This window comes from Triticum aestivum, chromosome 4A, assembly GCF_018294505.1.
Source record: "Triticum aestivum cultivar Chinese Spring chromosome 4A, IWGSC CS RefSeq v2.1, whole genome shotgun sequence".
NCBI classification, from domain to species: Eukaryota; Viridiplantae; Streptophyta; class Magnoliopsida; order Poales; family Poaceae; genus Triticum; species Triticum aestivum.
Window position 1 is genome coordinate 511,490,150 of NC_057803.1, and position 11,572 is coordinate 511,501,721.

The 11,572-nt window shown below is 45.4% G+C and overlaps 1 protein-coding gene across 2 annotated transcripts; it reads left to right on the top strand.

Moving 5' to 3' along the window:
• Window positions 1-1,214: 1,214 nt before the first annotated feature.
• On the top strand, window positions 1,215-8,076 carry LOC100682402 (TOM1-like protein 3). Of its 2 annotated transcripts, XM_044508413.1 has the most exons (10): window positions 1,215-1,475; window positions 1,610-1,771; window positions 2,682-2,760; window positions 3,069-3,167; window positions 3,249-3,362; window positions 3,597-3,766; window positions 4,607-4,688; window positions 6,452-6,537; window positions 6,620-6,853; window positions 6,993-8,076. In XM_044508413.1, the coding sequence occupies exons 2-10, from the start codon at window positions 1,665-1,667 to the stop codon at window positions 7,750-7,752; spliced, it is 1,731 nt and encodes a 576-aa protein (XP_044364348.1). In that variant the 5' UTR covers window positions 1,215-1,475; window positions 1,610-1,664; the 3' UTR covers window positions 7,753-8,076. The 2 variants fall into 2 exon arrangements, with proteins under 2 accessions (XP_044364348.1, XP_044364347.1); XM_044508412.1 differs by having other exon boundaries at window positions 3,069-3,362.
• Window positions 8,077-11,572: the final 3,496 nt, after the last annotated feature.

Here is an 11,572-nt window from a genome sequence, read left to right on the forward strand (position 1 = left end):
TACACATGGACAGTAGGAACTAGCAGTACATGGACAGATCGAACTAGCAGTAACACATGCACACATGGATGATCTAGTTGAAGACAAAACTAACAAATCCATCAAAGCATACCACAACTCAACACATCATAACAAAGTGCTAATCATGGACACATGGATGATCTTGTTCAACACTTGCACACTAGCATACCACACATCTAAGCATACTACCAATCCATCCATGACCACTAGCTACCAATACTTGCCCACATGGGAACAACCCCTAGCATGCTCCAAATCCATCACAAGTAGCTACTACACCATCACAGCCAAACAGATCGGAAGATCTAACCCTATCACATGGACAGATCTAGCTAGAACTGATACATCTACAATGTATCTATAATTTATAAAGTATTCATGCCATGTTTACAATAATTTTATATGATTTTGGTATGATTTGCATGGAACTAACCGGAGCTGACGCTGTTTTCAGCAGAACTACCGTGTTGTTGTTTTTTTGTGCAGAAATGAAAGTTTTCTAAATGAGCTGAAATTTTTTGACGATTTTTTTGGAACAAAAGAGACCCCCGAAGCTTTATGGAAGGACCAGAAGGTGAAAGAGTAGGGCACAAGACACCGGGGCGCGCCAGGGGCCCATGCGCGTCCTGGTGGGTTGTGCTCACCTCGAGGCCCATCTTCGCGTGAAGCCGACGCCAAAAAAATCCTATAAATAGAGACTCTGATGAGGGAGGGACGATGATGGCAGTGCGTCTTCGGCTCACTTCAATGCTCGTAGTTGTCGCTAGATGGTCTACGAACTTGAATGCAATTTTTTACTTTTGATGTTCTTTATACTACTTTGACAGTCTTTAAAAAAAGAAAGAGAAAAGGATATCATTGAAATGCATACCCCAAACCAAATATGGGGGTTGCTTACTACCTAAGTATCCATACAAAACTCAAACTTTGCATCACATGGCTCTTTGCAACAGCATCACATGGATCTCACCCTCAATTCACACGACAACAGTAAAATAACCGCCCAAAGCAAATTTGACCCCGCTCCGCTCCAAGCAACAAAAACCAAAACAAACTGAAACCCTTCACCATCCAGATTCCAGAGCTCCAAACCACCGGATAAAGCCAAGATTTTTCTCCCCCCCAGAACACGAAAAAGAAATAAAAACACGAAACGCTACTCTAGTCTAGAATTGCAGGCCCTCACATTCACGCCGGAAAAAGTCCACGTCCGCCCCCCCGCGTTTTCCCTTCTCCCCCACCTCCCCAACCCCAACCCACTCTACCCAGTCTTTCTTTCTTTCTTTCCTACCAAGAACACCTCCAATCCCACACCAGTCCGCCACAAATCTGATCCGCCCCCTCCATTCCCACGAACCCACTCCCCGCCCCCCTCGTCTTGGCACGAGCGCGTCGGCACCATCGCCCCGGATCGGAGCAGGGGCGGCTCCGGCGCTGATCTCCGCTCAGATTCGGTAAAATTCTCGGGCTCTTTGGGTTTGGGGGTCAGGAGCTAGGTCGGGGGCAGGGAGGGATCGAGTCGGGGCTGGGGTTTCGCGGCGTGGTGGATCTTGTCGCTGATTGATCAGGGGTATTTCGTTCGGTGCAGGATTTAGGGTTTTTGGGCGTGGTCGCGGTGGTGGGTTCGCTCGGCCGGTTTGGAAATGTCGGCGGCCGTGGCGTGCGCAGAGAGGGCGACGAGCGACATGCTGATCGGGCCCGACTGGGCCGTCAACATCGAGCTCTGCGACATCATCAACATGGATCCCGGGTATGAACAGGCCGCCCCTCTGTGTTTGCCTTTCATCATGAACATGATTTGTTTGGATTAATCTTCTGAAATATTGCTAATCTGCTAATTCTTTCTAGCAGAGAGATTAATTATGGTTCTGATGCTGTTCTTTTCTTTTTAAAAAAAATTGATGGCCTTATTTGTTGCATTCCATCCTGTCCGACTTATGTTATTAGAGAAAACCATGTGTTCTCTACAATATGTTATTGACAATTTGTTGCTGCGGTGTATCTGCAGCTTGTCTAGGTTTCTAGCCTTTTTTTGTAACTTATTAGGAATCTGGAATATTAGGTTTGTATGGTTGTTAGCATGGACGGTAAGGTGTCTTGTTAATTGATGAATAGTTTGTTGATAATTAGCTGTGCCAGTCACCAGTCTCAGAGAATAAGTTGTGATGGATCAGTGGTATCTGTTGTTAACCTGTGTTTTTTATGTCCCATGATATTTGGCGATGAAGTATTTACAATGAGTACTCAAAGTCACATGGAATAAAACTTGTTTGTTACTCTTCCCTATCCTGGGGGTGAGTTGTAACTTCCGGAGTTTTATGGATAGCTGGAATTACCTAAGGCTCTCAAGAAGGTCAATATGCCTATAAAGGGTGATTTCAAACTTGTGACCACTAATATTATAATTGCGATCTGTATACTTACTACGAATAATGGGAGCCACTCTGCTCTGTATTAATGATTAGTACTTTATAATTCGGTTCATGGTGTGAGTGCTGCATATTGCTTAGTTTAGTATATTGGATTGGATTGCTGTCATTGTTGTTTTATATAGTGTTATGAATGCAGTATTTTTTGGCAGTGCTCTCCAATTTAACTTGACATCTTCACATGTTTTACACAAAGCATATTGATAAATGCTCGCTGAACCTGAAATGCAGACAAGCAAAGGATGCGCTTAAGCTCCTAAAGAAGCGCCTTGGGAATAAGAATTCAAAAGTGCAAATTCTGGCCCTTTATGTGAGTACTACGAAATTTCTTGTATATTTAACTATTGGGAGTTGTGACTTGGTACAACATCTTCTAAATTTTGTTAAATGTGCCTGGTCTTGTTGTAATACACAAGTTCTACATACTTTCAGTTGCTAATAATGCATACATTTTCAAAAAATGCTTCTTCTGTTTGTCACTTAGTTTAAATATGTCGTCTCGTCTAAGTTTTATGTTTCCACGTGTGCATCCATTTGTTTTGAAAAGCAGTGTATACATTTTTTCTTATGTGCATATCTATATTGTACGCTGATTTAGTTATCTTGCCTTTTTCTCAGGTGCTAGAGACTCTAAGCAAAAATTGCGGGGATATTGTTTACCAACAAATCATTGAGCGTGATATACTAAGTGAAATGGTTAAGATAGTAAAGAAAAAGGTGGCGATACTAATTGAATGGTTAACTATTGTTTTCCTAGATTCAAGTCCCTCCGTTTTGATCCTATATTTATCTTTACAGCCAGACTTAAACGTTCGGGAGAAAATATTGAGTCTGATTGACACATGGCAAGTGGCTTTTGGAGGTCCTTCCGGGAGATATCCCCAGTACCACACTGCGTACCAAGAACTCAGGGTACCTTCCATTTATGACTTCTTTATTGTTATCTATACTATGTTGTACAATTATATAATTCTCAGCTTTTTGCTTAATAACTATTTTTTCCCATGGACTTTGGTCTGCTCCATTTCATATTTTCACTGCATACTTACTACTTAGTAGAAGTAGATATACAGTAATATGCTGAGTTACTAAGCAATTCCTTCAGTACAAACCATGACCAGGATGCCTTTCCTTTTCTTTCTGCAGGCAGCTGGTGTCGATTTTCCGCCTCGCGAGGAGAATACAGTTCCACTGTTTACACCTCCTCAGACTCAACCTTTGAGGCAGCCACATCTATATCCTCCAGGTCAAAGCTATGAAGATGTAGCTATACAAGCTTCTCTCCAATCTAGTACCCCTGCTGCACCTCCCCTGAGGTATTTTTTTTGCATGCATATTTGATTTATGATTTGGTTCCTTTTGTTTGTTCACTTATTAGTGTTGCATTCATCTTCTCTTATCCCATTTTTGTTTGCTTTTTGTCTTGTGTGCCTTGTTTTGTTTGTTTTGCTTCCGTTGGTTGCACCCCCTCCTTTCTAGTGACTGCAAACTTGTTTGTGATTAGCTGTGAGTTCGTATGCGCCGATAAAACAACAATTACAGAGTATTCCTTATTTTGATTATTTTCATTGAAACAAGCATAGCCAAAAAGGGTTGCAAAACATGCACACATAACATCAAACCAATAGGATCGATCAAACACACTACACCTCTCATAGCCACATTATATAACTTGGATATTTCTTAGCAGTTAGCGCATATTGTTCTTGTACCTGGACCTCCACTCTTTGTGGTTGGCACTATCCTCATTTGTTCTTACAGTAAACCCAAAAACATACTAGCTTGTAGCAATGAAGCATTGCACTGACTACTAATTTGTTTCTGGCTCCCTGTGCAACAAAGGCTCATATCCATGCAACTAGGGTCATTTTAAGTTTAAAAAGCTTTGGTAATTGCATAGGTATTTCTGGCGACAAAAGACAAGGCTTTATAGTTTACGGCACACACAAGATATTATTTACTCCCTCTATCAAAATATAAGACGTTTTTTTGACACTGTCTTATATTTTGATACGGAGGAGTACTTCTGAAGGTCTCATTTTCATAATCATATCAAACAGTGATTGTATTCTAGTAATTGTGTTTATCTTTTCATCCCTGCAGAACTTCTTTAGTTTTGATCTATCCTCATTTTTCTTGTCCAATGTGAATTACAGTCTAAGCGAGATCCAGAGTGCTCGAGGAATTGTGGATGTGCTGGATGAGATGTTAAATGCACTTGACCACAGACACCCAGAGGTGACCTTCTCAAAAGCATTGTGTTTGTGTTTTAGTGTATTATAATTGCAGGGTCTTGCTTTTTCTTTCTGTTTTGCATTCATTTGTTTCTTTTATTATGATTGGTATCTCTTCCAGACTTACATTTTTCTTGGTTTAGTAAAAAAATTAGGCATAAACATATGATTTATTTATTGTTTCACGTCTTAATGCTATATTTGAGAGATATGATTTACTATTTGTTGTTTTACATCTTAATACTACATTCAAGAGATCGTAAGTAAATCTACATATAGTGAGTTGAGCTGTTTCAGTATGCATTCTCATGTATTTCAGTCTTGTGACTGTGCCATTGTTAATCAGGCCTCTTCGTCTGTAATGGATAATAAAATATTCCCTGTGTCCTATATTAGTTGTCACTCAAACGGATGTATCTAGCACTGAAATACATTTACATACATCCATTTCAGCGACAATTAATATGGGACGCAGGGAGTACTTGTTTACTCAACTTCCAACTCATGTGGCATGTCTGGAGTACATTCCACCCATTTAAAAGCTTATTCATGCTGTTAAAAACTTTATTGGCCTGTAACATAAATACCCTTGATTGTATGATTGAAACCTTGGTTGCTAACTCAGTTGTTTCCTGCAAGTTTAGATGACTGTAAGCATTCCATTTTGACCCAAATGAAACATTCTTAACATCATACCATCTCCAAGATACATGAATGCGTAAATACTCCCTCCGTCCGGGTTTATTGGAGCTCCTTTTATTATGGGCCAAAGTTTAACCATAAATTTGACCAATAAAACGTAAACTGTATGTCACAAATATTATATCGTGGAAAAACCACTTTCAAATACAAATCCAACAATACACTTTTTTGTAGCATATACTATTTTGATACTCAAATAGATGGTCGAAGTTGAACCCAAAATACAAGGGGGCCCAATAAACCCTGACGGAGGGAATAGAAATTAATAGCCGTACTCTTTTCTTTAACTTGTACATATGAATACTTGAATGTAGATTTCAGGAGAACCGAGCAGTCACCAGTTAAAGAGGGCACATGAGTGTTAATTCACCTACCAGGATTTGGCTCCCATTAGGGCATCTACAAATAAACATTTAAAAGCTTATCTAGACACTTAAACAAAAAAAAACAAATACCAGAAAAATTAAAAAGCACTAAGCGCTGTCTATTCCAATGCAAGGTGCTAACAAGCGGTGCTAAACATCCGGACTGGAAACAGCGCCTTGTCTCAGCTCGTGAAGGAAAAGGGCCTAGCGCCCGGTTCCTTGTTTTGCGTCGAGGAGGCGGTCGATGCCAGGATTAATCCTCGTAACCGCTCATTGCCTGGGGAATAAATCCTGGCGCCCGGCTGCTATCGCCCGCGTTGTAGATGCCCTTAGCGGAATTATTACGTGAATGTAATGGCGCCTACCTTATAAAATGTTACAAAGTTTGATGATGGAATGGAGAACGATACTGACATAATAGTCTTCTGGAAATTGAATTATTCTATTTACATTATGCTGGCCTGAATCGCTTGTACTTGATGTTTTGGCCTTGTTTTTTAAGACAATGAACTGATATTCTTAGAAAAGTAGAACTTCTGTTGATGTATGCCCTTTTGCTTCTCTGTTTAGTGTATTCATGAGATACATGAAGTGATATTCAGGAGAACTGATGTTTTGACGTTTTGGCTATTGATGTATGTCATTCATGTGCCAGTGCTGTTTACTGTAAATATTGATTTGATTGTGCTTCATGTTATAGGGTGTGAGGGAGGAGGTCATTGTTGACCTTGTTGGGCAGTGTCGTTCTTATCATGCTCGTGTGATGGATCTTGTTAGCGATACTGGGTATGCATTTTTTCACTCTGCCTTTTTGGTTCTGTACATTTTACATTGTCATGTGACAGGACTTCTGGTATTCCCTCTGCAGTGATGAGAGCCTTCTGTTTCAGGCTCTAGGACTAAATGATGAGTTGCAGCGTGTTCTTCAGCGTTATGATGACATAGCAAAAGGAGTCCCTCCAAATATACCAGTGCCTGTTGCTGGTAACATAAACCAAGGGACAGCCCCTCCTCGGCCTGCTGGTGCTTCATTTGCCCCCCTTCTTAATGTACACCATGAGGACGATGAACCAGAAGATGAGTTCTCCGTGCTTTCCCGCAGGTAAGCTGTATTCCTTTCCATTATATTTTTATTATTATCTTTTCATCCATGTTAGTGTTCCATGCTTTGGATAGTTTCTGCAACATCAAAACTTGTATTATCATTTTCTCAAATTGCGTTCCTCATGACTAAATTATAGGTCTGCAAGGGATGGCGCAGCAGCACAGGGCAACATGTCTTCTGTTCCAAGAAATGAAAGGCCATACCCAAGCCCACTTCTTCCTCCACCACCATCGACAAAAAGGCCTGTTTACACAGAGGCAAGCAGTGTCGACTATCTAAGTGGGGACTCCTATAAGTCTGAAAAAGTACCAGATGATTTTGTCAACCCAACGGCCCCAGCCAATATGTCTGCACCATCTCATTCAAAAACAGAAACAGATCAAGTGCCAAATTATGATAGCAGGTCAGAAAATGTGCCTGATGAATTCATAAACCCAACTGCAGCACCCAGTTTTTCCATGCCTTCTCGCCCTATGAGTGAGCCATCTGTGAATAAGCTTGAGAGCCTTCCTGACGATGACTTTATAAACCCCACTGCGCTGCCTGGTTTTTCTTCATCGTCAACTAGTGAAGATCTTCCAAAAGCTCCATGGGAAGCGCAAGCTCCAGTTTCCCTACCGCCTCCTCCTGCAAGGTATGGCCAAAGACAGCAGTTCTTTGAGCAACAACATGGCTTTCCTGGTGAGAACAATGAAGGGGGCTACGATGAGATGCTGACGCGGACAGGAAGCCTTTCTCTTAATCAAAGGAACACTGAGAATGGGAAGAGCGCATCAGTGTCGACCGCATCCCGCCAGCCCAAACCTGAGGATGCCCTTTTCAAGGATCTTGTTGATTTTGCCAAGAAGAATCCATCTTCTCCATCTAAACCAGCCAACAGCCGCAGGACTCGCTGAGTGATGAGTGTTTCAGTCATGTAACACACATAATTGAGTTGCCAAGCTGCTGGTTTTGCTACAGGTTGGCGAATTAGATATACCATCAAATAAGAGGGTTGGGTCGGTCTGTTCTTTATTGCCTCGGGAATTATTTGGTTTGCGCATTGGACAATTAGAATCACAGGTGTCAGATACGTAGTCATGATACTGGGTGTGGTGTGTAGCGAGTTGCATTTCTCACCTTTTTCTTGTGTGGTATTGGTTATCGATTCTGGCTTTATTTTACTTAGCTGTATATATTTCTCCATTTGACAGCAGTATTCTACATAGTTGAGTTTGCAATTTGATCTTGTAAGACTTGCTCCCTCTGTACCAATATCTAAGACGGTTTTTGCAGTTCACTTTGAACTGCGAAGCGTTTTAAATTTTGGACGTAGTATTTCATAGTTCCTTTTCAACGTGGAGAAATTATGGACGCCCCACTTTGTTCTTCTACTGAGCAGTTAGCTTCAGAATTCTAGTAGATCTTGAAAAAAATGGAAAAGAATTCAAGCTCCTTGCAGCTAAATTCCTGTACCGTTGGTAGAATGCATGGAAACCAATTGCTAATGGTTAACATTGAATTGTACCGTCGGCTTGCACGCATGCAAGAAGAGCGTCCCAGCCGTTCATACTCGCTCGAAGAACATGGACAGTTGCCAGAGCTTTCCTCGAAATATTGGTGCCTGTTTTTTTTCCTATGAATCGTCAAGTTCCTTTTGGAAAAGTTGGCAGCTGGCCCGCTACCTTGTTTTGTCCCGTGCTAGCTGCACATGCATCCACGATCCATGCATACGCTATTTTTTGTCTCGTAAAGAAAATGTGTGCATCAGCTTGTAATTGTATGTTTTTTCTCTTCCACTGAGAGAAGTGCCGAGGATCACGTTACACCAGGGAGTCCTGGATCTTTCCTTGCACGTTAGAGGTGAATTTGCGTGGGTTTTCTTTTCTCTAGTACTTGGTCATACCATGAATATAGTTCACTGTGTCCACAAATATAAAATATTTCGGATATTTCAATATATATAGAAATGAGTGAACAAACACACTAAAAATATGTCTATATGCATCTATTTTACCCTCGTCTACTCAGTACAAGCAAGAGGCATGCGACAAAAGAGCGTGACGGTGTGAGTCGAGTCGGCGCACGCCGCCTCGGTTCGTTCCAGGAAGCGCCAGCCATGGGACGCATGGTCTGCCTTTTCGTTCATCTGCATGCAAACTCGTTTTGCATGGGTCATACAGTAGATGGAGGCGTTGGAGACTCGTCCACTCGCTTGCATCACAGACGGCGCATAGGGACATCTCGAGCCCAGAAAGGCCTCTTCAGGCGTTTTTTTGCGTTGGCGCCGAAAAAACGGCTCAGTCACGCCTTCAGTAGCCCGATTTTCGTCGGCCTGATCCGAAAACAGCGCCGGTGGACCCAGGCCGAACCCGGCACGCTGGGGACGCCCGGAGGCGCCGGGACGAACTGTTTTAGCACAAAAAAGCCGCGTCAGGGACACGGCGGCTCGTCTTCCCCCAACTGCCCCGGTTTCCGCGGGAAATCAATGGCAAGGCTGCAGCCGGTCAGCCTTGCCATTGATTCCTCACGGGCGGCGCGTCACGGGACGGCGCGTCGACGCCTCCCCTCCCTCGCACGCGTACACACGGGTGCGGAGCGGCTATAAAAATCGACGGTCTCTCAGTCGCCTGTGCCCACAACAGACTCGCCCCTCGCCGCCGCCCAGCCCCTCTCTCTCCTTCTCCGTCTTCCTCTCCCGAGCGCCACTGGCAGCCCCTCTCTCTCCCTCTCTACCACCGCCGAGCCCGTCGCCATGGCAGAGCGCTTCCCCGGAGACGAGGCGGCGGCGAACGGCTTCGGCCGCCGTTCGCTCCGCGAACAGGAGTCCTGGCTCCTGTTCCAGGCGAACATTCCGGCGCCGCCGAACATGCGCGCCGGACCGACGGGGTGGCGGCTCAACGACGGGGGAGTGCCCGTTCCCCGTTACCCGACGCCGTGGCGAAGCCCAGGTACTTCGCCGAGGAGGTCGAGGTCGCGCGCGCCTCCCTGACCGACGACGAGCGCTCCCTCCCCCAGTACGCCGCCAACAATCACGCGGCTTGGGCGGCGTACTTCCAGCACCGCCAGCAGCAGCGCCTGTCCTCCACCAACGGCGCGCCGGTGGTCGGCGACGTGAAGAACAGCGAGGGGCGCCACCTGTGGTGGGGCGTCCCCGGTCGCACGCTGGATGGCGTGCTGGCGTACCTTGACGGCGGCAACAACCCGCCGTTGACCTATCCTGCGATGGGGGCCGCCCCGTCGCAACACCGACGCGCATGGGCGTCAAGGAGGTTCGCCTCCTCCTCGTCTTCCTCCTCTCGCTCATCTTCCCACTCCTCCGGTTCTCCGGCACTTCTCGGCGTCAAGGCCGAGCCCGCGGCAGAGACGCCAATCGGTCGGCGCACTCGCAGCGTCGGCATCGTCATCAACGAGGGCGGACGGCGCGCCTCCTCCTCGTTGGCTCCTCCGCGCTTCGTCAAGCCAAAGATGGAGCCGGGGCTGGCGCCGGTGAGGACGGAGCCGGGGCTGGCGCCGGTGAAGGCGGAGTTCGACGACGACGACGCGACCCTAGAATGGGCGCGCCAGGACTCCATTGTGATGGAGAAGGCGCGTCGGGAGAAGGAGAAGGAGCGCCAGCGCGCCGCCCTGCGCCGCTTCGAGGAGCGCCGACGCGGCCGCGATGAAGACGGGGTCGTCGTCTTATGCGACAGTGACGACGACGACGACGCGCCGCCGCCAGTCCGCCATGGCGACGCCGGGCAGGGGTCCAGCAGGGGGCGCCTGCGTCAAGGAGGAGAAGGCCGACGACGATGATGGCGGCGACGACTTCAGCCTCTTTTTTTAGATTAGGTTAATGTAATGAAAATGCGCAATTTTCTTCGAAATTTGCCATGTTTAACCGAAATTTAACTAGTTTTTATCATAACTTCGCCGAACGGTCCTTTTTTTTATTTTAATACGCGTCTGGGGCGGTCCTGGGGGTCGACGGCTGGAGACCGACTCGCCTCCAGAGCCATTTTTTGCGCCGACTCACCCCCAGGCGGCGCTTTTAGACGCCCCTGGAAAGCCAACGGCTGGAGATGCTCTAAGCCTCACCAAAAGAAAAATGGACGATCCAGAGGCGATGCCTCCTGTCTCGTTTCAGTTCAAGATTGGCCTCTTCCACGCAAGAGAGTGTGTCATTTGTCACGCCCGTAATAACAGTACAAAAGGCACGTGTGCAACGCAACAAGATTCGCAGGCCAGATCTTGTTGTTTTCTTCCAAGATTTTTCCAGCTTGAGATGAGGCCTATCTCCCATGCTCAGCTCCTGCAATGCATACAAGAAAGAAAAAAAGATACATGCAACAAACAAACGTCTCAGCTTTGAGCTGGGTGGGTGGATTACAGGCAGTGCAAACGCTTTTGCACTACCGAGTTTGATGTCAGTTGCGCATAACACCAAGATTAGTGTTTCCTTGCACGTAGCATTTGGACCTTGTGCTGCACTTTTCAACCAATTTCGGAATTATTACATACTGCCGTTAGATGATCTTTTTCATTCGCACCGCATTTTGGCAAAGGTTGTTCGCAAAGGCGTCGCGACGATCATTTTGCACCCTCCACTAATGCATTTTTTAACGAAACAGGAAATGCCATATATGTCCAGTCTGCTAAAAGGACTCGTCTGAAATGCAAAACACCTCAAACAGTAATTATTATTATTTACTCAGTAGGGGGCAGTGCATATATACATGTGTTGTGAACGTCTGCATT

What these genes read in the sequence shown, in the direction of transcription:
- LOC100682402 (XM_044508412.1), top strand. Translation starts at nt 1,665, where the DNA reads ATGTCGGCGGCCGTGGCGTGCGCAGAGAGGGCGACGAGCGACATGCTG. An exon ending in TGCAAATTCTGGCCCTTTAT is followed by an intron (nt 2,761 to 3,068) that starts GTGAGTACTACG and finishes CCTTTTTCTCAG; the next exon opens with GTGCTAGAGACTCTAAGCAA. An exon ending in GATCTTGTTAGCGATACTGG is followed by an intron (nt 6,538 to 6,619) that starts GTATGCATTTTT and finishes TTCCCTCTGCAG; the next exon opens with TGATGAGAGCCTTCTGTTTC.